Below are 27,317 nucleotides of genomic sequence, written 5' to 3' on the forward strand. Positions count from 1 at the left end.
GAAATAAACACCATCGTTAAACAAAGTAATCCTGTTAGATTCGCTAACCCAAACAAACAAGCCTAGCTTAACAAGTACGCTAGATAACTAAAGTACAAGTTTAATTAGTTTTGTTAGTTAGTTACATGGTTAATTAACGAATATATATATATATATATATATATATATATATATAACAGTTAGCCGTGTACAACTAAGGAAAGGGATTACTATTAACTCTTAATGTAACAAGATACAGGTGGTTTCTAGCCCCTTTTCTTTGTGATATTTTTCGGGGTTGTGTGCATACTATAGGTTAGTTAATACACTTATCTTAAGTGGTAAGTGTATGCTATATGAATGTTTGTGAATTGAATGATATAAATAGAGTAAGAGTTCGTACGTGGATGTGTATGAATATATATATATGTGTGTGTGTGTGTGTGTGTGTGTGTGTGTGCAACAGAAAGATATGAAAAGTATGTATGATTGTATGGTAAAGAATGTATGGTTGCATGGTTATTCATTAAGAAGGGACCAGACCCTAATAATATATGAGATAGTAGAGATAGCTAAGTATGTGGTATGAAGGTATGAAAGTATGAAAGAATGTATGCATGTACGTATGTATTTATGAAGGAAAGGTAAGCATGTTAGGTATGTAATATGTATCTTTGGATACGTATATGTAAGTATGTGAATATAATGTATGTTGTCTGATTAACTAGAACTCACTCAGCATAGCTGACTTTTAGTATGTACGCAGGCAAATAGACTGAGGCAGCTAGCTTGAGAAGCACCCATGACAGAAGAATAAAGAAGCTGGCATTAGAAGTCTGAAGACTTGACGTTGAAATGTTTGTGATGTTTGAACTTATAAGACTTGTCTGAATGTTTGTTTAAATTTGAGATTTTGTAATAATGTTTGAAGTTTTAGTTATTCCGTAAAAGTTTTTAATTCACTCTAAGGGTTAGTTTCAAATAAGAAGTTTGATTTTCCTAAGAAGGCTAAGAAGGAGGGTATTTTTGTCTTAGCACTTTTATATCAAAACTCACTTACTTTAATCTCAAAACCCACTTAACTTAATTCCAAAAACCCACTTACATCTTCACTTATCTCCTACATCCACCGCCCACCACCACCACACCTGTCACCCACCGCCACCACCTCGCCAGAAAAGTCCTAAAGAATACAATGGAAAACACTATGAAAAACACAATGTAAAAAACACAATAAAAAAAACACTACGAAAAAAACACACAATGATAAAAACATAATAAAAAACACAATTGTATAATTGTATGACACAATGAAAAAAAAACACAATGAATAATACTATTGTATAACACAATTTGGTAAAACACAATTTGTAAAAACCCACTAATATTTTTTTATGTTTATATTACAATATGGTACTCATATTAAAGATAAAAAGACACTCGTTATTATGGTGAATTTGTTTTTCAATAAAAAACGTAGTTAAAAAAAGTTATGGACGTTTTAAAATGATGGAGGAATTTGGCATGTGTCTTGCATGTGAAGAAAGAAAGACAACAAATGTGTTATTCCTTTTATACCCTTCCTCTTATGTTCACACTTGATTTCCTCCTAAACTAATCTCAACCTTCCATGTTCAAAATCAATGACCAAGATTACTTCTTATCCTTTTTACAAAAACTATACTTCCTATTATAACATAATCCTTATAACAGTATCTTATTTTTCTCACAACAAAGCTTAGTTTATTAAACTTTTTTATAGTATTTTAAGTAAACTTAAATTAATGATTATTTCAATAAAACCAATGTATGTTGTTAAAAAAATAATAATAACTTGGGCATACGGAGGTTCCTAATTTGCAGTCAAACTATTATCGAATTTATCAAGTTGAAATTCAACATTTTCTTATTTATTATGTTTATTTTTTTCTTTAAATTAAGATGATATATGTTTATTATAATTATAAAAAAAATGTTAAAAATGACAGATGTGTGTGTTGTTTTTCACAAGATGTTTATTAGTATCCTCCAAAAAAGTTACATTCCAACATGTTTCAATATATTTACGTTACTTGGTTAGTGTAATGTGTAACATACTGGTAAAAATATAGAAAATGTCAAATAAACATATATATTAATTACATAATGAACATTATAATTTTATAAATTATAAGATATTACATAGTGAATATTAATGAATGGATAATTGCATATTTCTTAAAATACATAGATTAATAAAAATAAATTTTATTTGTATTTTAAAAGAAATCAAATGGAATGTTCTAAATCTATACCATGAAGGAAAAGAGAAGGTTAGCATCAAATTATCTTAGTTGAACTGGTAAGTCACAAATATTTTAGAAGCAAGGTAGCGTGTTTGATTCCCATTAACAATATATTTTTCATTTTAACAATTTTGATTAAACCAAAATAGAAAATGAAGTGAAATTTGTTAAATAGGAAATTTGTAGATTTGGCAGGCCTAGTTAAATATCATGTGAACAATATGTATTTTTTTAATACATTATATTATATTAGATTAGTTAGATGGTTGGTTTATTTTAAGGGAAAAAAAACATATGCTAGTTTATGTTATAAGAGTATTCCGAGCAGCATCTCTATCTCCATGTGACATCCCATATCGGTTGGGGAGGAGAACAAAGCCTTCTTTATAAGGAGGTGGATACCTTCCCCATCATAACGCGTTTTGGGCGCTTAATGGTAGTAGATGAGAGGAGAACTCCATAGTTAAGCGTGCTCAAGTAGAAGTAGTATCAGGATGTGTGACCTCTTGGGAATTCTCCACCCGGGCAACCAAAAGCAAATCCGTGAGACGATGGTGGTACGTCCCGGCCAAAGCGGATAATATTATGATGCGGCGGTAGCTGGGCTGTTACAGATGGTATCAGAGCCAAGGCCGGACCGGTGGTGCCAGGTCCTGCGAGGACACTAGACCCCTAAGGGGGGTGGATTGTGACATTGTTGGTGCATAAATGTCAGTAGTTCATAGTCTAGTGTCTGTAATCGAGTCTGTAATATTATTTATGTTTTTGTTTAAGCGAAGTTGTTAACAAGTTCGCCTAGGCGAACTTGTTGAACAAGCGAAGTTATGGACAACTTCGCCTGAACATATCAGGCGAAGTTGTCGTGTATATAAAGTCCAAGGTTACGGGCTGTTTAGTGTTGATAGTGTATCGTGAAGTTAGTCGTTTGAGTTAACCGAGAGTCTGTATCAGTGATTCATATCACGTGAGTTCGGTTATTAATATATAACGTGTTTCGGTTTATTCGTGTGTGTTTGTTTGGTTTGCTTTCTACGCTCGTAACGATCTACGCAGGGATTCCGCACCTGAGTAGACCGGGATATCTCGTGTGATCCGTCCAGGGAACCTACAATTGGTATCAGAGCATTTGCTCGATTGTGTGGTTCGGGATATTCACGCGGGTGTAGAAATCGTCCCGTTTCGACTATTCGCGGGACGTGTTTTCTGTGTTTTTGATCATTCTTACCTCCTACCGTCGTGTTCAAGCCTTTACACCGTCAAAAACCTCATTAAAATCCGATTTACAGATCTGCAAACCTTCCGTGTTCATCAGGCGAAGTTGCCGCCACTGTGCGTAGGGTTTCGGCGAAGATATAAGGTTAAGCGAAGTTATCCACAACTTCGCCTACCTTCTCAAGTTCGCCTAACGCAAGCGAAGTTCTCTACAACTTCGCCTACCTCTTAAGTTCGCTTACCTCAAGCGAAGTTAATCAGCAGTGTTATCAGCGAAGTTCTTCAGCGAAGTTCTCTACAACTTCGCCTACTTCAAGCGAAGTTATCCGTAACTTCGCCTACAGTACTTTAATAAAAAAAAAAAAATTTCTTAATTTTTTCAGGTTTCTTACTTTTCGGGAAAGATGTCGTCGATCAACATCTCTGAGTTAGTGAAGATGGAAGTTGAAGCAGGGTCAGCTACCAAGGCCCCAAGATTGCTGAAGGAAACCGATTTCGTTGCATGGAAGGATCCGTTCATACAATACGTCAAATACCAGGATGCGAAGATGTGGGTATGCATCCAGGAAGGTTATATTCCACCAGTTATGGAGTATGAAGGTCGAGATCAAATTAAAAAGTATAGTAAAATGGAAGAAGAAGAGAAAAAGATGTATGAGGTCGAGAGCAAGGCTCATGCTGCTATTACTATGGCTCTTCCTCAAGAGATCCTTCATATGTTCAGAAAGTATACGTCAGCAAGAGAGCTTTGGGAAGCTCTTGAGAACAGATTTGAAGGGAATGTAGGAATCCATGCTTCAAAGATAAAATTGCTCAAAACCCAGTTCTCAGTCTTCAAGTATTTGAAGAATGAATCCTTAGATGATATTATCACTCGATATTACCATCTGATGACTGAATTGAGCAACTATTCCATTTCCTACCGAGAAGAAGAAATAGTTGAGAAGCTTCTAGATGCTCTCCCACCAAAATGGGAGATGTACACTGTGCTGATGAGGGAAGACAAGGACTTTCCCACATATGATCTTGAAATGGCAGTCAACAAGCTCAGAACCTTTTAGCTTAACATGGTCAGAAAAGAGACACCTATGGATCAGGTTCAAGATCCAGGTATGTATGGAGCTAAAGTCAACACTAGCTCAGGATCGAAGACTGAATCTGCTGCCTACTACACAAAGGGAGAGTCGGGCCCCAACTCATCACATGAGGGGCATGTGTCAGTTAACACAAATGGGGATGTTTTCTATGTAGCAGCTGGTTCGAGTGGTTCTCAACCCCAGGTAAGCAAGAGTAGTTGCTCTCCAAGTTCTCCCAACAACAACTACTCCAAGATGCCTATGAGTGTCAAGTCTGCTGAAGAGCAGTTTGGTCTCTATGCTTCTTTCATTGCTTCCTATGAGAACTACATTCAACGGAAGATTGTTGATCCAGCTATGTTGGATGAAGATTACGATCAGATTGATGCTGACGATATGGAAGAAATGGATTTACAATGGCAAATGGCCATGATCGTGAGAAGAGTAAAAAGGTTTATGAGAAAGACGGGAAGGAAGTTTGTCGGTGGAAAGCCGGGGTTTGACAAGGCAAAGGTGAGATGCTACAATTGTCAACAAAACGGTCACTTTGCAAAGGAATGCAGGAATGAGCGTGTGGAACGAAGTCAGGGTAGGTCTCCACAGCAAAGTGAGGGTAGAAAAGATTATAGTGCCATGATGTCCAGAGAAGATGGTGAATACAACTGGAACCTGCTTTCTAAAGAAACTTTTAAGCAGGCAAATTTGGCAAAGGTAGGAACTGAAGAAAGTGAGAAGGTTACCGGAGAGGAAAAAGCTCTTATGGCAGACGTTAATGACCAGCTCTCCGAGGTATGTTCTAAACTTACATGCTCTAAATGTGAAAACTTGTCTGAGCAACTAGCAACCATAACTGATCAGTATGTTAGGTTGGATGCTGAATTTAAAACCTTAAAAGAAGATCATCACTTTATTAAATCAAGAGAAAATAATTATAAAATTAAAATAAAAGCTTGTGAAAAGGATGTTAAAAGTCTAAAAACAAAACTTGCTGAAAAAATTGAAGTGATTGATTTAAGCTATGAAGTTTTGGAAGAAAAGACCAAACTAATTGCTGAGAGAGAAAAACAGATTGCTGACCACCAGGTGAAAGTGGTGGAACTGAATCGAAAACTGGAACAGTTCAGAAATTCCTCTGCTATTCTTGATCACCTTGTTAGTGATCAAGGTTCCTCTGTCAAGAGGGGAGGAATCGGTTATCATGAGGTTCCACCACCGTACAATCACAATTACACTTTTAACCCTAGTGTTCATAAATCTGTTGACTTTGAGGTTGCTCAGACAGTGCCGATTAAAGTAACTGTTAAAGAACCAAATGTTAGTAGAGGCGAAACAAGTTCGCCTGTTTCAAGTGTTGAAATTTCTGATCCATGTCCAGTCTCGTCAGATTCGGATAAGTCATCCGAGTCTGGTAAGGCAAAAGAGGAGGTTGTGTTACCCAAGAGTGGAGAAAAAGATAAAACAAATAAAAGGAGTACTCCACTAAACCCGTACGTCCCACCATATGTGAGACGAACGGGCGGTAATATAGCCTCGACATCTAAAACACCGGTTGATAAAAAAGTTGAGCATAGGTGTTGTTTTAGATGTAATCAATTAGGACATCTTGTTGCAAATTGCCCTCTAAAGCAGCGATTTAGAGGTGTAAGGCCTACTAAAACTGAGAATAAGCCTAATAGTTATTATCATGCTGATAAATATGAAAACCACTTAAAATTCAAAAATGTGACTAATTCAGGTTTTCATAGAAACAAATCTCAGTTTTACACTGCTAATAACCAAAACACAAGTTATAATTCTTTCAATTCGCAAAGGTTTGGTAGGCCTCACAATCAATCTACAATGAGATTTCCTAATAGGACTTACAGGAATTTTCGAGATACTAACTTTGGAAAGCCAAAGTTTGGGATGTATAGATCCAAGACCAATTGGTCTTGGGTCCCTAAATTCTAATCTTTTGCTTTATTGTGCAGGAACAGTTGAACAGGGCTGCCAACAATCTTTGGGTTGTAGATAGCGGCTGTTCCCGGCACATGACGGGTAACAAATACTTGTTACACGATTTGAAACCTGTTCAAGGAGGGAGAGTGAGCTTTGCCGGTGAAAGTGGTGGCAAGATTACTGGAATGGGAACAGTGTCCAACGGAAAGATGACTTTGGAGAAGGTTAACTTTGTAGAAGAATTGAAGCACAATCTGCTGAGTGTGTCACAGATCTGTGATAAGGAGTACACCGTTCACTTTACGAAGAATGAGGCGATTGTGTTGAAACCTGGTTTTCAGATACCAGAGGAGTGGATTTTGATGAAGGCTCCACGTGAAAGAAATACATATATTATGGATATGAGATCAACTGAAATGGCCACGGCAGAATCATGCCTTATGACAAAAGCGAGTGAATCAGAGTCCGAATTGTGGCATAGGAGAATGGGGCACATTCATCTTCGGAAGATGAACCACATTGTCAGGAATGGACTTGTGCTGGGCGTTCCCTTGAAGAATTTCAATTTTGAAGATAAATGTATAGCGTGCAAGAAGGGAAAGCAGCACAAGAAATCTCATCTCACTAAGAAAGTCAATTCAATTGCCAGTACTCTGGAGTTGCTTCACATGGATCTCTTCGGTCCCGTGAATGCAAAAAGTCTAGGAGGAACTTCTTATTGCTTGGTGATCACTGATGACTACTCACGATATTCGTGGGTGTATTTCCTGAAATCAAAAGACGAAACGGCTCAGATGGTGAAGAATTTGATTACCAAAGTTGAGAACATTATGGATAAAAGGGTTAAGTTCATCAGGAGTGACAATGGAACGGAGTTCAAGAATTTTGAGATGGAGATCTTCTGCCTTCAGAGAGGGATTGAACACCAATACAGCTCTCCGTATACACCGCAACAGAATGGAGTGGCTGAAAGGAAGAATAGAACATTAATTGAAGGAGCCAGAACTATGCTGGCTGATTCGAAGCTTCCTGTGGTGTTTTGGGCTGAAGCTGTTGCTACAGCCTGTTATGTTCTGAATAGAGTCTTAACTGTTAAAAGACTTGGTAAAACGTGTTATGAGCTTATGCATGGGAGAAAGCCCAACTTGAGTGGTCTTGAACCATTCGGGTCCCCTTGTTCGATTTTGAAGACAAATTCTAAATTTGGTGAAGTAGCCGATGAAGGAATCTTAGTCGGTTATGTTGTTGGGACTCCCAACAGACGTGTCTTCAATACATCGACCAGCAAGGTTGAGGTGGTGTGTAACACCGATATCACAAGTTACCAACCGCCAAAACCAAGCAACGGACCTGCGGAGTTTTTCGACTATGTTAAACTTTTTAAGTCTTTTAACATACCGTATTTGGATATTGCTGAAGAAGAAGAGAGAGTTGCTACGAAGATGATCCTTGATGAGGAAGAAAACCTATTACAAAGACAGCTGATCGATAAATGTCAACCTTCCTCATCAAATGCTGTCGATACCCCTACTGCCTCGACTGAAGAAGAATTTTTCAATCCATTTCACTCTCAGCATGAAACAACCATTGACGAGCTCTCTTCTAACTTGGAAGACAATTTGCATGTCGGTTCTGTTCCGATCACGAGAATTCATAAAGATCACCCTTTGGAGAATGTGATTGGTGATGTGTCCACCGGTGTACAAACAAGACGTAGCTTGAATGAGCACACCTGTGTTTACACAAGCATCAAGGAGACAGGGATAATCAACGAATGCTTGTACACCTGCTTTATCAGCCAGATTGAGCCGAAGAATTATCAAATGGCTCTCAAGGACAGCTCGTGGGTCGAAGCCATGCAAGAAGAGTTGGCTCAGTTCAAGAAAATGGAAGTATGGGATTTGGTTGAAAAACCGAAGAATGTGCATGCGATAGGCACAAAATGGGTGTTTAAGTGCAAGAGAGATGAGAAAGGGATTATCATAAGAAACAAGGCGAGGCTAGTTGTGAAAGGATTTAATCAACAAGAGGGTATTGATTATAATGAAGTGTTCGCTCCGGTGGCAAGGTTGGAAGCCATTAGATTGTTTTTGGCATTCGCTGCTTATAAGAAGATGAAGGTATTTCAGTTGGATGTGAAGAGTGCGTTTCTGAATGGGAAAGTTGATGAGGTAGTGTATGTTGAGCAACCTCCGGGTTTTCCTGACCCAGACTTTCCTGATCACGTGTACAAGTTAAGCAAGGCATTGTATGGACTACATCAGGCACCTCGTGCCTGGTATTCAACTTTATCAGATTACTTGCTTGGAAATGGTTTTGAAAGAGGGAAGATTGATAGCACGTCTGTAGTGCCATCACACTACAGACGACGACTCCGGAGATTGTGTCGTTACCACCTCCAACGCTTACTCCTTCAGAGGTGGTGGCACAATTTGTAGAGTCTACCGTCGTTGCAACTGCAGGGTTGTCGGTCACGATACCACCTGCGGTTACGTCCACAACTGCTTCTGATGTCCCGGTTACATTCGAGATCCCTGTTGAGTATACTCAAGACACATCTAACATGAGGTTTGATTTCGATGCAACCCTCTCAGACTCGGAGAGAATAGCTGCATTTGAACGGGTCGTGGCAGAGCAATCGAGGATAAACTTTATCCAGACCCAGGCTATTCAGCGCCTTGTAGCAGAGAATCAACTACAGTCGTCCCTCCTGGTTGAACATGGGCGAATTATAGATGCTATGAAGGAGTTCTTGGCATCTCAGGGGGAGACAGGCTGTAGAGGCGATGAGTTAAGGACGAAGAAGAGAAATGACAGAGACGATGATCCCAATGCACCGAAAGGTGCAGGTTGTGAGTTGCCAAGAACTACTCAAGCTCTTGGGACTTCCACAGCTCAGGGGAGTCTGCAGGTGCAGTTGGTGGTGATGAGGTGGTGATGGTTGATGATGATGATGATGTGATCGATGCGTTGAAAGAATTGGATGATGATATGCTAGAGGATGATGTGATGTTTGATGATGATGTGCTGCCTATTGAGGAGATTGAGAAGATTGGAGCATAGATTGTGATTGAAGATGAGATTGAAGAAGGTGAAATAATTGAAGAAAATGTTGAACACGAGATCCCAGATGTTGAGAAAGCCGATATGGGTACTGAGATGGAAAATGATGAGACTGAGTGGGAGGAGCAGCCTAGGTGGAAGGAAGGCTGTGCTCATTGGTTTATTAAAACTAAGAAGCCTGCTGTTCCAACCATGTTCAAGAAGAGTTATAATATCAAAGGCTATGCTGAGTCGAAGAAAGGAATTATTTGTTGGCTATATGATGAACAGATAAAGTTGTTTGTGGTGAAACGTTTTGATGGGATTCAGTATTTTAAAAGAACGTTGAGATCTCTCAATACATTGCCGGAATGTGAGGTGAAGGATTTGGCTAGATTGGGGCTGATCAATAGAAGCGACAACAACATGGCAAGGGTTATTGGGAAGATCGTGTGGAAAGAAAGCATAAAAGAGAAGAAGTTTGAGTTATTAAAGCCACAGAAGGGAAAGCTAGTGGAAGATAAAGAAAGGGGAATGAGAGCAGATGGCAAGCCATGGATGGTAATGAAGTACAAACCGATTCGATGCATTAAGGAGGTTCCAATGAAGATTATGCCTCAAGATGTGTTGAAGAATCTTAAATGGTGGTATGTTGATTGCCAGACTGCTGAAGCCGTGATGGAAGACGAAGACGAACAAGAAGTGCTGAGGGTGTATGATCCGATGCATCTTGTTAACTTATCGAAAGCTGATCTGCAAGTGTTGAATGAAAAGAAGATATTCTATATTCCTGCTTGGAAAGACGAAGCGAGGAAGTATCAGCGAGTAGTCACGGTATGTGTTAGAGAAGGAGTGCATGCGTGAAGATTACAAGACAAGTGCTTAAAGATCAAGATATAAAGCTACTGCCAAGGGGGAGTCTGTTGGTGCATAAATGTCAGTAGTTCATAGTCTAGTGTCTGTAATCGAGTCTGTAATATTATTTATGTTTTTGTTTAAGCGAAGTTGTTAACAAGTTCGCCTAGGCGAACTTGTTGAACAAGCGAAGTTATGGACAACTTCGCCTGAACATATCAGGCGAAGTTGTCGTGTATATAAAGTCCAAGGTTACGGGCTGTTTAGTGTTGATAGTGTATCGTGAAGTTAGTCGTTTGAGTTAACCGAGAGTCTGTATCAGTGATTCATATCACGTGAGTTCGGTTATTAATATATAACGTGTTTCGGTTTATTCGTGTGTGTTTGTTTGGTTTGCTTTCTACGCTCGTAACGATCTACGCAGGGATTCCGCACCTGAGTAGACCGGGATATCTCGTGTGATCCGTCCAGGGAACCTACAGACATCCCACATCGGTTGGGGAGGAGAACAAAGCCTTCTTTATAAGGATGTGGATACCTTCCCCATCATAACGCGTTTTGGGCGCTTAATGGTAGTAGATGAGAAGAGAACTCCACAGTTAAGCGTGCTCAGGTGGAAGTAGTATCAGGATGGGTGACCTCCTGCGAATTTTCCACCTGGGCAACCAAAAGCAAATCCGTGAGGCGATTGTGGTACGTCTCGGCCAAAGCGGACATTATTATGATGCGGCGGTAGCTGGGCTGTTACACTCCATCTCTATAAATACACTAAAAAACACTACTTTTTCTTTGTTCTTTTCAATCAGTTACGTTGTTGGTCCTTAACATTTACCTTAAGTAATAAAGTTGGATACTAAGGTTTAAAAGTCACATATATATATGCACATATGTACTAACGTTTTAATTTTGTAACAATGTTAGGTATTAACTTTAACTTTCGTTAAACATTTACATAAAGTGTAAAAAAAAAAACTTAGGCCATTATTTTCATCACACTCTCTCACTAAAATATTTGCCAAATGTGTGTAATAAAATATTTTGGAATTTCATGTTCTGATTAGTATGGCAACGATTAATTTACCTGTGCGTTGTGCGTTGAATTCAGTCGGTAAAACTCAGGTGTTGTAGTTGCGAGTCAACGTTTCAGTCTGCATTGGCTGCGTTCGTTACGAACTGAAACTAAACCTAAAAAATAAATTCATCAAATTAACATAATTAAAAAAAATAACGCTTGTATAGCGTATTATTTTTAAAATGACCATATTTAAGACAATATTTATTGGTTTGGTAAAACCGGACGTTTTGTTGTAACGGTGAGTTGATACGTATTCGGTGGGTATTGGTTATGTTCGTAAAGTTACCTTAATAAAACCTGAAACATAAATTTGATGAATAATTATATTAAAAGATTAACATACAAAATAATTAAAATATTTAAAACGATGTTTATTTGGTCGGTGAAAATCAGGGCGTTGGTAAAACCTGAGCGTTGAAGCCTGGGCATTGGTAACCCAAGCGTCATGACAGCGTGTTGATGCAAATTTTGTTAACTTTTACCGAAATTAATGTTAGTACATACTAGGGATAAGATTGGGATGGTACTGGTACCGACCGATACCGATCCCGAAAATCCCGATCCCGGAATTCGGAAATTGTTGGTCGGTACCGGTACCGAAATGTTCGGTTCGGTACTGGTACGGTACCGGTATTTCGTGAAAAATTCGGGAAATACCGGTACCGTACCGAACCGTACCGATACCGAAAACTCAAAACTTGGTACCGATTCGGTACCCGTACCGAAGACGCTCATCCCTAGTACATACGCCTATAACTTTTAAACCTTAGTACCCAATCTTATCACTTTAAGGAAACGCCAAGGACTAACTGTGTAATTATGTCTAAATAGTAATTTTTTATACTTTTATTGATACTGTTTCTCTTCTCAACTCACATTCACTTTCAAAAAGCATTTAAAAAATTATATATGGTGAACAATGTTTTTTTCAAATTTACTCATTAACAAAAGTTTCTTTATCTCCGCTAGTTACAACCACTCACAACTACTCTATATAATACAGAGAAGTTAGAACTTACTCACAATAATACGAAGTTAGAACTTACTCACAATAATACGAAGGACCCGCGAAATAAATAAAATTTAGAAAATACGAATCTCATTTTTTAGAAAAGACCCATGGATTTTTTTACTCCCTTTGAGCCACTAGAATGGTTGGACTGAGCTTGATCATTGTACCAAAGCAATAGCAAAACTATGTTAGCTTCAATTATTTGGTGAAACAAAACCAAAATAATAATAATAATAATAATAATAATAATAATAATAATAATAATAATAATAATAATTACTATTTAGGGATGGATAAATCGAAATTGAAAGTTGATATATAGGGTTTGGCTTCGTCCTCTGGAACACCTGCTTTCTTTCGAATACCCCCTGTGTTGAATCACTCGAGAGATAGGTTAGGGTTTCGTAATGGCGTCTGGTGCTTCATCTGCTTTAAGCAATAACAGTGGCGACACCACCTCCTCCCCCATGACTAATATCAAAACCTCCTCCAAGAATCTTCGCGGCCTCAACAAACCTAAATGCATCAACTGCGGCAATGTCGCCCGTTCCAGGTCCTTCAGATTTCTTTCTTTCTTTCAGCTTCCCAATTCTTAACTTCTTTATCTAGGGTTTGTCCATGGGAATTCTGTCCCTAAGTATTATTATTGTATTTTTAAATTGTTAGTGATGGATTAATTTAACTGGTACAATGTTTGATTGCCAAAAACAAAGAGATTCTTCAAGTGAAAACTACTTGAACTAATATGAGCAGTTGACTACAAGTTAATGACTAATGACCACTATCATACCCTGTTTTCAATACCAATGAAAGCCGTGTTGATGTATCATCGATTTTCCCGATAAGTCTTAGTTGTCAATTTTTAGTGTTAATGTCAGTGTTTTAAGCCCTAATCAGTTCCTACTTGCTACAATTGTTTTGCAAGTTGCAAAAGTTTAAATTGTTGATAGTAGGAGAGTATACTGATTTTTAGTGTTAAATTGCTATTTATAAATTCTGCATGATAATAAAATTACTGATATCCTACCCGATATCTCACCGCGATATCCGAAATCTCAAATATCGGTCATTGACCGATATTCGATATTTTTCCGCATTAGCTGCGTAGCTATAGCGCGCTATGTAGCGCAGCAAGAGTTCGTCTTAATCTGATGTTTAGCGGATAATAGTGTAAATATGGTGACATTTATTTATTTGTTTTTATTTTTAATTTTAATAACTAAAGCCTAATATTTTAAGCATTTTAATTTTTTATTGACCAAACTGCACCAATTTCACCCTATGTCTCAGGCATCTATTAATATCAAGTCCACCTTAAAAACTTGATTTTATGAATGAAAAACCTAATTATTTTTCAAAATGTTTTCTACTTCCTAATTGCTAAACATAAAATAGTGGGCACTATTTTAATGCTATCGCTATTGGCAACTACGCTACCACATTTTAGCAGGATGCCCACTTCTTTGAGGTTTGATATTCTTAAAAGTTGTTTGTGAAAGATGGTGTGTAAAAACATCAACAGTGAATCTGTCCACAGTTAACAAATTGGTCTATGGACACGATTCTTGATAATTTATGTCATGCCTTGTAGATAATGGAAACTATCTATTAAAAAATAGGTATAAAGAGGTGTATAGTGCTTAACTGTTTTTAGATGCATTTGACATAGTACTTTTATCAATATGAGAAAGCGTGACAACAGAGATTTACAGGATTCATTTTCTAAGCATTTTGTTTGAAACTAAATCAACTAAGTAAGAAGTTAACAAGCCCTTGTGAATGCTTTATACTGATGATGCAAGCTTTGTCATTTATAATAAACAGAGGTTAAACTGCTAGAGCTGTGTATAAGTTTTGTTTGTGCTGGATTTTGGTACGCAATACCTAGAAGCAACAACTTAAGTACGTGAACCTAAAACTAATCTTAATTCTTAACGTATTATTAATTGTTTATTAGTTCATAGTTTTATGTAATATTAACTTTTCTTGTTCTATTTCATCCATAAACTAAATGTGTAGTTATGTTGCGATTATTTTTCTTGCTCGACTGCATTCATAAACTAATTATTGTTCATAAGTTTAGATAGTTGTCATTTATTTATCAATTCTTCATATACTTTTTATATAGGTTTGTTAAATTGCTATTTTGGCCACTGTGTTTTTTCTCATATAGCTCATTCGACCCAAAATGCAAATTTAAATTTAAATTTGCATTTTGGGTCGAATGAGCTATATGAGAAAAAACACAGTGGCCAAATAGCTATTTACTCTTAATTTTTTATTAAGTGTTTGCAATTTCTAGTGCCTACGTGTTTTGTAACTTAATGAGACATTAAAGTGGTTGATTTCATTACTGGTCAAGGTCAACTATATTAGGTAAGCAGTGATGCCCAATGCTTGTCATCAGTTGGTTATTAGCAATTATCGAAAAAAAAACACCCTATAGAACATGCATTTAAGTAGTTATACAACTAATTTCTAATTAATTTGAATCAAGGTATTTGGTAGTGATGTGTCAATTATTTTTGTGTCCTGAGAATGCTGAAATATGAATTCCAGTCAGTCATGTTAAATCCAACCCGTCTGCGTGTTTTATTTTTCTTTATTCTTTTTATTGCAGTCACATTATTTGCTAAGAGCATCTGTGTCCGATGTGGTTATTTTTCTATAAGTTTGTTCTAAAACGATTTTACAGGTGTCCGTACCAGGCATGCAAAAGTTGCTGCGCGAAAGCTCAAAATCCATGCCATATACACGGTATGATAATGAATATCAATTCATACATAGATTGCATAGACATATAACATGAACATTTTATTCGTGTTTGATTGCAGTGTTAAAGGGCAATGCACCATTACCGGATAAGACACCATCCTCAACCTTATCTGTCACCGATCAGCACTCAAATGAGATATCCTCATCCGGGTAAGAAATCTGTGTGTGTGTATACATATATATGTGTAGTGTTCATCCCATATGCTGGTGATTGAGTCGATTTGGGTTATGTTATATATTTAACTAGTCAAACTGCTAAATTACAAAAATAGTTTAAAAGGACTTAGGTCAAATGGGTTGAGAATTATTTTACTACTGTTAATGCATATCGCATTTATAAATTGTTTTATTCATAAACTTGCATATGAAATAATATGGATTCCTTAAACGTAATTAACACAAGCTATTTATAGAAGTTCATTAGACAAAAATGTCCAATTTGACCTGTTACCGAAGTCACTTGTTACCAATACAAAATATTTGTATACATATATTACGTGTAGTGTTCATCCCATATGCTGGTGATTGAGTCGATTTGGGTTATGTTATATATTTAACTAGTCAAACTGCTAAATTACAAAAATAGTTTAAAAGGAGTTAGGTCAAATGGGTTGAGAATTATTTTACTACTGTTAATGCATATCGCATTTATAAATTGTTTTATTCATAAACTTGCATATGAAATAATATGGATTCCTTAAACGTAATTAGCACAAGCTATTTATAGAAGTTCATAGACAAAAATGACCAATTTGACCTGTTACCGAAGTCACTTGTTACCAATACAAAATATTTGTATACCCCCCCCCCCCCCCCCGCGACCTGCTTTTCTTAACATCTTAGTGGCTATGCAGTCGATATCGCCAATATATCACCAATATACCAGTGATATATCAGTTATCGGTTCGTTGATGAAATATAAGTCAAAATACCGGTTAGAATATCGATACCGATAATATCAGCGATATTTGACTGATATTGGACATATATTTGACCGATATATCACCGATATTCCCGATATCGGTGTTTTAAGTCTTGATAAGTTTAGTGTTTAATGCTAGTTTTTTAAGTCTTAATCAATTCATACTTGCTATGATTGTTAGTGTTTTGCAAGTTGCAAAAGGTTAATTCGAATGGTAGGAGACTATATTGAATTATTAGTGTTAAATTGCTATATATATGAATTTTATATATTAAAATTACCAATATCCCACCGATATCTCAGATATCGGTCCTTGACCGATATCCGATATTTTTCCGCATTAACTGCGTAGCCTAGTGGTGATTTTTTTAAAACCACGATATTATCGATTTTAGGAATGCTCACAGAGTCACCTCACTCCGGCAGCTCTCGAGTAATTTTGCTCAATTTAACAATTTGCAAACTCCATCTCGCTCAAGGAAGCCAATAACAAGGAAGGTGCATAAACTTTCCCTAATTCAATTTGTGTACAATCATTAATCACCGTTTTTTATTTTAAAACATCTAAAAGGTATGCAATTAAAACGTACAGGAGGCGTCACAAATAAACGAGTGGAGGTTTTCGAAGCTGAAAGAATACGAAGACAGAAACATAGAAATAGAAAACGAAGCTTTTGATAGATATTTACAAAACATCACTTTTTTGGAGGAGATTTTTGGTAAATATGGATCAACTGAAGACACTGAAACAATGATATCAAATATGAAAACGAAGCTTAGAGCTGACCCGATTAGAACTGAAAATTTAAGAGAGAAGCTGAAGTTTATAATCACCAACGGTTTAAGAAACCTCAAAACCGAGACACCAACTGGCAATGAAGAAACCGAGTATGATGACATGCCTAAAAAGGCAAGGTATTCAACTTTAGTTGAACTTAACAAAAAACTGAACAGTGTGCGTACATGTGAAGATCTAAAGTCTTGCCAGCTGTTAAAAGCCCGTTTGTTTAATCAACCCGAACAATCGGTAGAAGAATTTGAGAACATTGAGGATGGTAAAATGGAACAAATGGAACAAAAAACAGAAAAGTACCCGTCAAAATGGTTTAGCTCGGTAACAGCTAGTCAAGAAGCTATTGGTCATATTGATGCACAGTTTTCTTCTCTCGTTGAGATTGAACATCTCTAAACTTTAACTCTTGCCATATCTTAGTTTAATGATACAGGGTCCCGAGGTGTTTGACACTCGGCTTATGCTCTACTATGTTGGTTAATGATATTTAGTTTTGTAATTTTTTTAATGTACTTTTTTAGTTGTTAGTTTAGACGTTGATTTTTAACCTTTTGAAGGCAATTATGTTCATAATGAAACATCTTGTAAAACCGTATAAAAGCAGTGTCAGATTCCATATGAACCTGTTCAGGGTTGATCTGGTCTCTAAAGTCCGAAGTCAGTGGCTACCAAGACCTCTCGACCACCAAGAAGAAATTTGTGATCTGGGTGTTGATTACTTATGTCGTCAAAACATGAATCAATGATGGTCTTTGAACTTGTTACCAGGATTCCTATACAGCCACTCAAAACTAGTGACTGGAGTGCAAATATCTTTACACCCGAGTGACTTTTAAGTGGTGGAAACGTGGAACTAGATTGGGTTGGTCGAATAAGAATTATGTAGAAGACTGCTAAAAGCTGGTAATGAGAATGCTTTAGGTTGCTTAATAATGTGTTACTAAGGGGCTGTTTGACAAATGCTGAATTATTAAGTGCTGAATCAGTAAGAGGTCTGAATGATTAAGAGACTCTGATTAAGTAAGTGCTGAAACAACAAGTGTTGTTTGGTTGAACATCTGAATGACTATCCCGAATGATTATTTTGCCCTCTGAATTATTTCATTATGAATGAACTACTAGAATACTTTGGTTTTATTTCATTGAAATCAAAATATACTCAAATATATATACGTAAAAATGAAAACAATGTACAAAAAAGTTTCAAAGATACAAAAATTCAAAGTGCCACAACTATAAATGTCTAAAAATGAAAATAATATACAATAACTAAACCGGCGTCTTCCTTCTTGCAGCCCGAACAATGTCTTCATACTTGCAACCTGAACCGACATCTTCACCCGAACCGTAGAAATTGCCTAACAAAACATAGTTACAATAATAAAATGAGGCTTAAAACACATGCAAATGTAACTACGTAAGAGTGTGCAAAAAACGGGTTTGACCCGCTAAACCATCCCGCAAAACCATCTCTCAAAACCCATGAACCCTGCACATGTATTTTAACTTAAACGGGTCAGTGCTCCTATTGTTCTTACTAAACAGTTCCGATCCGGTTGCGGGTATACTCGACGGAATCCTTCAGAAACCCGCGAACTCGTGATATAATGTTACAAACCCATGTAGAACACGGAACTGGCCCTTTATTAATGGTCCGGTTTACAGGTATGAGTTTCGACCTTTTAAGATATATATATATATATATATATATATATATATATATATATATATGCATTTACACTTACACATAATTATATATATTTTATACTACATACTCTGAGTTTTTAGTTGGCCCATTAGATAAATAATAAACATTAAATGGTGGAATTTGGGCTAACCTTGGCACGCTTTTACAGAGGTTCATGTTCGGCCGTCAAACACCAATGTACATAGCGGGCCAACAGAGATCTAGCAAGGAAAAATTAACACTTTTGATGAAGAAAAAGGCTTCATATAGCCCACACACATGATCCTACCCACGCAGCATTTCCAGCATATTATTGCCAAAGTTCCGACCAGAAATATCAAAACAATAAGAAGCAAAAATTAAAATAGAATGGATCAAACTCTAATAATCACATAACATAAAAGAGTCTCACAATTAAAACTTAAGCTTAAGAGTTAAGTGTCATTTTGGTACCTGTGGTTTGACCAACTATGCAGCTGTAGTACCTATACTTTATTTTATGCAAATGACAACCCCAGTTTCAAAAAACTTGCATTTTTAGTACTTTTTTTTTAATTCCGTCTATTTTATCAGTTAAGTCAAGGGTACTTTGGTAATTTTGTAATTTTCTTAATTTTTTCTTTTCTTTTAAATGCCTTCCCCCCTTTTAAATGCCGACGACATTCACCCCCACCGGAAGTCCACTGCCGGAAAACTACATCAGCTCGTCAGCAAACGCACCAGGTTTGCCGGAAATGTTCGTGAACTCCATTATCGTTGTCGCTTCGTACTGAACCATCATAGGCCAAATCCGTCGCTGCTCGTTCTTCTCCACCGTTGTCGGATACTTTGGCGAAACCCTAGCCGCCATCATCATCGTCATCGGCATTGCCACCAATTGAACTAGTAGCAGCGATGGCGACAAACTTGGTATCCGACAATGGTAGAGAAGAACGACCATGGTGGTTCAATTGACAGTATTCGACAATGGTATCCGACAGTATCCGACAATTAAACCACCAGATTGATGCTGCCGCTGCTGCTGGTTCAATTGGTGGCGATGACGATGACGATGACGATGACGATGACGATAGCGGCTAGGGTTCTGCCACAGTATCCGACAACGGTGGAGAAGAACGAGCAGCGACTTATTAGGCCTATGATGGTTCAGTACGAAGCGACAACGACGATGGAGTTCACAAATATTTCCGGCAAACCTGGTGCGTTCGCTGACGAGCTGAAGTAGTTTCCGACATTGGACTTCCGGTGGGGGTGAATGTCGCCGACATTTAAAAGGAGGGAAGACATTTAAAAGAAAAGAAAAAATTAAGAAAATTACAAAATTACCAAAGTACCCTTGACTTAACTGATAAAATAGACGGAATTAAAAAAAAGTACTAAAAATGCAAGTTTTTTGAAACTGGGGTTGTCATTTGCATAAAATAAAGTATAGGTACTACAGTTGCATAGTTGGTCAAACCACAGGTACCAAAATGACACTTAACTCTAAGCTTAGTAAAGGAGTAAGACTTTTCTTCAAAATGGGATACCTATGGTTCATATTTCCTAATAAATTTAAAGGCAAAATAATTGAAAGTTAGATTAAACAAATACTTAGCAGTGGAACCAAAAGGACAGTTGGTATGTAAATGAAATAATAATAATAATAATATATAGAATATGATTTATAATATTCATAGATGTTGACTGCAAGAATTGCTCAAAAATATTAAGCTTCATAAAACACAATTGCAAGTTGCACCAACATTGGGTATTACAAGCTCCAAAGGTAATATTGAATTAAGGAAGAATTATAGAAATTATGCTTTATCTTTCACCCAAATTTCACTCCTGGTTCCTGATCTTCAAAATTGATCTTTTTTGTCCTTTATGTTTCAAAATCTTCAGCATTTGTTCTTTTCGCCTAACCGAGTTAATTTTTCTCGTTAAATCAGATCATGTGCCTTGCACATGAGGGCAAGTTAGTCATTTTACCTATTAAATTAAAAAAATGTTTTAATGAATAAAGATAAACAATAAAAAAACTTAATATATATTTATTCTCTTTCTCTCTCCACCTTCTTCTTCTTCTTCTTCCTCAATTACCTTCTTCTTCCTCCATTGTCACCAAGCTCTCCGACAACCACCACCAGGCTCTCTGGCAACCAACACCGTTGTCGTCTTCTCCGACAAAGAAAACCACCTCTACCTCCACTCCCACCGTTAACCACCACCAACTTAACACCACCGTAGCCACCACCTTACGCCACCAGGTGCACCACCGTAGCGCCCGGTACTACCACCTGCCAATGCCCACCCCCACCTTATTTCCCCTAATTGTTGTTGAACTTTAAATCAATGTTCGGTTATACAGCAAGCCTTGCCTCAATAAAATCCATCCAACATCGATCTCCACCATTCAATCCCACCGATTAATCATCACTAATCTCAAAAACCAAACTCCAAAAAGGTAAAATCTAACCAATAAACCATTGACTCAAAGTGAAATCAAGCATCTGCAAACTGAATAAGTTAAATTTGGACCACAACTGTCACCGCACTAGAATGGCCGGAGTCGAGAGTCCCGTTCTTGTTCGAACAACCCCACCACCATCTTATGAAAGAAAACATAAGAGAGATGCACGATGAGAGATCGGTAGAGATGGTGGTGGTTGGCTGGTCTGGTGGTGGTCGGAGTGTAGGATGATTGTGAGATGAGAGAGAGTCGGCTGGGTCGGGTGGGGTTGGGATGGGTAACAACATTCATGTCGCCGTTTCATTATTTTGCCGCCGGATCCACCGTCAACGACGGCCTGAGTACCGGAATCTATGGCGGGAAGTGGATTTGTTTAGGGTTTTTCTTTGGAAATTGAAAATATGTGAAATGTGAAGAGGATTGAATTGAATTTGCGTTGACAGTTATTGTGGCTGTTGATGATGATGAAATGGTTTATGATGATGTAAACCCTGTTGGTGGTGGTTTCCGGTGAGAGTGGAGGTGGAGGTGGTTTTCTTTGTTGGAGAAGACGGCGACGGTGGTGGATGTCGGAGAGCTTGGAGGTGACTGCCGGAAAGCTTGGTGGTGGCTATGGAGGAGGAGGAGGAAGAGGAAGAAGAAGAAGAAGAAGAAGAAGAATAATGAGAGAGTAAGAGAGAATTAAATTATATATTTTAAGCTTTTATTGTTTTTGTTTATTTATAAAAACATTTTTTTTATTTAATAGTTAAAATGATCAATTTGCCCTCATGTGCAAGGCACATGACTTGACTTAACGAAGATTTTTAACGGAGTTGGGCGAAAAGGACAAACGCTGTTGGATTTTGAAACGTAAAGGACAAAAAAGATCAATTTTGAAGATCAGGGACAACGAGTGAAATTTGGGTAAAAGATAAAGGACAATTTCTGTAATTTTGTCTTGAATTAACTTAAAACCTACTTCCACAAATCCGTAATTGGAACATAACTTTGAAGAAAACCCTAAGAAAAATATGGTGGCCCCAAGCAGTGCCTTGTGTTGGTATAACTTTAGGTCTGGCCCTGCTTCAAAGTTCAAACACTTCAAGCCAATCGAATCTTGTAACCAAACTAAACTAAACCCTAACTTGTCTATTAGTTTAGGGAAGCATACAATCAAACAAATGTTTTCGATCTAATTCCTAAACCTAATTCAAATCAACAATGCTTACACCTAACTTTAACATACATGCACACAAATTAAGACCTAAGACATTTATCATAATAAACGAATTTCAAATCTATCAAATCAAAATAGAGATGGTTACCGACGCTTGCAAAAGGAGTGCAGCGGTGGTCGCCCCTGCCATCAATTACAACACGTCAGTTGTTTGGTTGTGCACGGCGGTTGCCGGCAGTTGCGAAGGTGGTGCGACGATGGTGGGTGGGATGGTTTGAGCGGTGGTCAGAGGTAGGCAGGATTATAGGATGACGATTTTGGCTGGAGATGGAAAGATGATATGGCTGATGGTGGTATAAGACTATTAGAAGTCACAGGATGAAGAGGAAGGGTAATCAAGTCTAATTTCCATTCAGCTTTCATTCAGCGATGTTTTTTGTCTGGACGGGTAAGAGGCCCATTCAGTCGTTAAGATGTGACATTTTAACAAAACAAACACTTTTAAGTCTGACCAGGTCAGACCTGAACCATTAAGAGGCTCATTCAGACATAAGCAAACAGTCCCTTATTGTTTCTAGGTGAAAGGCCTTGTTTATATAGTATTTTCTTTTTATTACATAGAAGTATGTACCAACTAGTTATTTATTTTTATTATTTGTTTATTGACGAGTTTACAATTGTTAAAAAAGTAGTGTCAAAATGTTTTATTAGTTATTAGTTTTTAGTGTTCTAATCTTGGTAGTTTTATAAATTGTAAACGTTTTGAAATTTAAGTATTTTTTTGCAGCTAGATTTTTGGTCAAGCAAAATTACAGTTTTTACTTTTACGTTTATACTAAATTGTAGTTTTGATCCCTTATGTTCAGAAAACACCATGTTCATCCACCTAGATTCACATCAAGCCACGGTAGTGCTAATATGGCCATAGGATGGAAATCTGCGTCATACTTTAAGAACAACTCTATGAGTTGGACATCGTTCGTTTTAGTACAACCAAGGGGGTTGTACCACACTATTCATTCATTAATCGTTACTAGATTGGATTGCTTGTCTAATCTTGTGGTTGTTTTATGCTTATACTATGAACTTTATGCGTAACATGTTAGTTTTTTCCTTAAAACCTATGTTTCTCACCAACTATTTTAGTTGACTTTTTTTATACATGTTTTAGGTAATAGGACATGATGAAAGGTAGAACCGTCACTTTTAACCGAAACTGGACTTGAGAAAACCATATCAAAGCCCGAACTAACCCGCAACCTGAACCTGAGAAAAGACTAACCCGAATCAAAGTAATTCGGGTTTGTTCTTGGGTTTGATTTTTGGATTTCAAGTCAACCTAAATAAACTTGTAGTTTTAAAAACCTAATATAGTTTTAGGTATGATGGGCTAACCTTTAGCCGCTAAAGTTATTATAATCTAGCCCACATCAATTGTTCTCATTCCCCCTGTTATGAGCCGACTGTTTATTGTTTATTTATGTTTTTGATTTATGATCAAACACTCTAATCATGGCTTATTGACGACGATTTGTTGGCATTTTTTTATTTATTTTTATTATGGTTGGACTTGGCTAAATTTATTTATTTTTATTTTTTTATCGAGTTATGTTGGTTTATTATCGGTTTATTTATGTTACAAGTAAAGAAGAATATGTTGCTTTAACTTTAACATTGTAATTTATTAAATTTTTTTTTGGTTTTCCAGGATACTCGAAACCCGATTAACCCAACCTGAAAAAACGAACCCGGAAAAACCGTGAGAGATTTATGTAACATCTCGGATTTTTCGTATTTGTATTCGTTTAAGTTTAAACCGATTCGGGAATGCAATTCGAATCTTTTGAACTATTTAAAACTTGAATTTATTGGTATTTAACTTGGTTTAACTTATTTTATAATTTCATAACTTTCAATCATGCCAAATAGCCTAGAAACCTTTAAAATCGCTTAAAACTGCTAAAAATCGCATTTTCGAGAACTACAAGGAGTAATTTTGCCAGTTATTTCTTATTTTTGATTAAATTAATGAAACTTAAACTCCAAGAAATGATATTACAGATCCCAATTTCGTTTTCTTGGTGTCCAAGCCAAATTTTGTTAGTTATTGTACTAGATTTTCTCTCTAAATAGCTTATTTTGTTTCCTAATTTGTTTTTAGCATCTAAATCGCTTATTTTTGGACTATATCGAGTAATTTAAGCCTCAAGAAAACTAATATACATTAAATACTTGTCCACATAGATTACCTCTTCCTCAACATTGATTTATGGCTGTATTTTATATTGATTTGGTAATTAAAACTTGATTCGGTTTCCTAAACGAGTAAACTAGCTATATTTAGTTCGTTTTTGTGTTTCCTGTATAAACAAGGCATATTATACATGCCACAAACTTATCTAAACACTAACTAATCATTCTCAGCCGTAACCTATCTTTAATCCTCATAAACTTCTTCGGTTTGGCCGTTGTTCTTGAAGAAACAAGCTTTATCAGTTGACTTTGCTTATACATCGACCTTTGACTCATCTTCTTGGTTGATCCTTTCACTTTCCGGGTAAGTTGCAAACTAAGAAATTGTTCATAAATATTCCCTAGTCAATAAACTTCAATCAATTTCTGAGATTGAAGGGTGTTGACCGGTCAATCGCTTTAAAACTCGATAAAGGGCAAAATAGTCAACAAGTTTGACTTTACGTTTTCTCATGCTTCTGGTCTGATTCAACGTTCGGTCTAGAATACTTTTATTCTTGTAACGAAATTTTAAGGCTATTGACCAAAACCAGACTTCCGACTCGCTATTCGGATTCTGGTCAGTGCCAGCTCGCTTAAATCTTAAATATAACATAACTAGAGTTCTACTCGTCCGTTTGGATTGATTCTAGTGGCCACGAGTTCGTTTTTAATTGTATTATCTTATCTAACATATTCATATTCTGATTGTTTATAACATTTGACGTGTAGTGGACGACTCGCTTATTCGTTAGCTCGTTTAATCGGATTTAGTAATTGCTTAAGGTGAGTTTGATCATTCCCCTTTTTATATACTGTTTTCAAAAGTTTTGGGGACATATGTGTCACACCCCAACCAAAGGCGGAAATGCCGGGGCGTGAGCATGATTGCTCATAGCTCGAGGTAACTATCATGCAATAACTGTGGCAATATCTAATAATTAATTTTATTCCAAATAAAACAAAATATCCAAATGTAGCAAATAAATCCAAAACAAATAATCCATGACAAAATAGAAATAATCCAAATTATAACTTAAAGAAAGTGTTTCTTGAAATAGCCTAGGGTCTCAATCTAGCAGTCCAATACTCCAAGTCTTTAGTTTAAACGATAACCTGCATATACGTAGAAAATACAATAGTTTTGTCAACAAATATATTGAGTGAGCAAGTCATTAAGTTTTGCAATAATATATAATATGAAAAGTAGCAAAATGTTGGACTCGGTCTGCCCAAGACACATATTATAATTGATGTGGCTAGTACGTTATGATCCAAGTTGGGTCATACCCGATAACAAGCTAGACAAACACCAATTATATTTGTTTATATATGATATGGTCATAAGTAAATAAATATTGACATTTATGTTATTTGGAAAAGGGTTTTTAAATACAATGTACTTGTGAAATGAATAAATCATATGGATGATTTATATTTTGAGAGAGAACATTCCATTGTGTTATTTAAGATGATTAAATAACAATATGTGAAAATGGTTACCTAGCATGTTGCTTATATGTTGTGTTACACTTATAATAAATAAGTTTTATAACACAAATATATAAATGGAAGGTTTAAAAAAAAATAATAATAACAAGGAAGGAATCTCTTTCTCTCTTATTATTTTATTATTATTTCAAATGTTAGCGGAGACATGCAAGGTTTCTAATTGGTGCCATGGGTGGTGCCAAAAGATACACACTTACTTCCTCTTTCACTCTCATTTTTTTTGCAAGTAACAAAAAAGTTTTCCACTCTGTCTCTTTTCTCTCTAATTTTCGGCCAAGAGGAGGAGCCAAGGGAGGAAGAAAATTTTTTAGTGCAAATCCTAGCTACAAGGTGTTTGCTTGAAGGCTTGAAGGGTATACAAGCTTGAGGAACTCCTATCTTGAAGTTCTAGCCTACCACTCATCATCCCTTTCACATTTCCTTGGTTTTGAAAGGTAGTCTTAACATGCATGGACTTATAGTGACATGCATGTGTTTGATAGTATGTATTTCGTATTTGGATCCGGGTTTGGGTTTTGCATGTATAAAATTGGTTTTATACACTATAAACTAACAAGGTTTAAAACATTTATCCGCTGCGTTTTTGGTAAAAGTAAGGTTTTATCACTTTGATAATCTTGTTAAAACCCATCACAAAACGTAAGTAAAGCGGTAAATAAACCAAACCAATGAGCAAATAAGTGTCAAGTGAACCATTGCCAAGCGAATCGGGCGCCGGTTACAACTAAACGGTCGTATGATCATACTATAATGAGAACATGGTGGACCTCTCCGAATACGCAAATTAAACAAGTAATCAATTAGCAATTTAAGTCTAGCAATTCACACACAATACAACGTTTGCTAATGATTAAGATATGTATAATATAAATACTTTAATTATGTATATGCCCCCAAAACGTTTGAAAATATGTGAAAACGGGGGAATGACAAAACTCACCTTAAGATAAGCGAGTTAATATGATATTAAGAAATAAACAAGGAGTCTTCCGATTAACGCGCTGAATGAAGATAATCAACAGAGCCTGAAACTTAACGGTATGAAAGTATAAGTAAAAGCAAAACTATTGCCGCTGGAATCAATCCAAACGGATATGTATAACTCGAGTTATGTCGATTTTAATAGTTAAACGAGTCGAGCTGACCAGAATCCGAACTTCGAGTCGGGAGTCGGGTTTTGGTCAGAACCCTTAAAATTTAATTTCAATAAGAAAAGTCTTCTGGACCGAACATTGAATCCGACCAGAAGTATGAGAAAACGAGAAGTCTAACAGATTAACTATTTTACCCTTTGTCGGGTTTTAAAGC

General features: G+C 36.6%; 1 protein-coding gene across 1 annotated transcript; it reads left to right on the top strand.

The window, feature by feature from the left end:
* The first annotated feature begins 12,878 nt into the window (after positions 1–12,878).
* Positions 12,879–17,568, top strand: LOC143616361 (uncharacterized). Its single transcript, XM_077089209.1, has 5 exons — positions 12,879–13,027; positions 15,170–15,231; positions 15,309–15,399; positions 16,567–16,669; positions 16,764–17,568. Exons 1-5 carry the CDS (start codon positions 12,882–12,884, stop codon positions 17,358–17,360), a joined length of 999 nt encoding a protein of 332 aa, XP_076945324.1. The 5' UTR covers positions 12,879–12,881; the 3' UTR covers positions 17,361–17,568.
* The last annotated feature ends 9,749 nt before the right edge of the window (positions 17,569–27,317 follow it).

The sequence above is a fragment of the Bidens hawaiensis genome, unplaced genomic scaffold (genome assembly GCF_021521415.1).
Source record: "Bidens hawaiensis isolate Kalapana, Puna unplaced genomic scaffold, B.hawaiensis_p1.1 tig00046872_1, whole genome shotgun sequence".
In the NCBI taxonomy this organism is placed as follows: Eukaryota; Viridiplantae; Streptophyta; class Magnoliopsida; order Asterales; family Asteraceae; genus Bidens; species Bidens hawaiensis.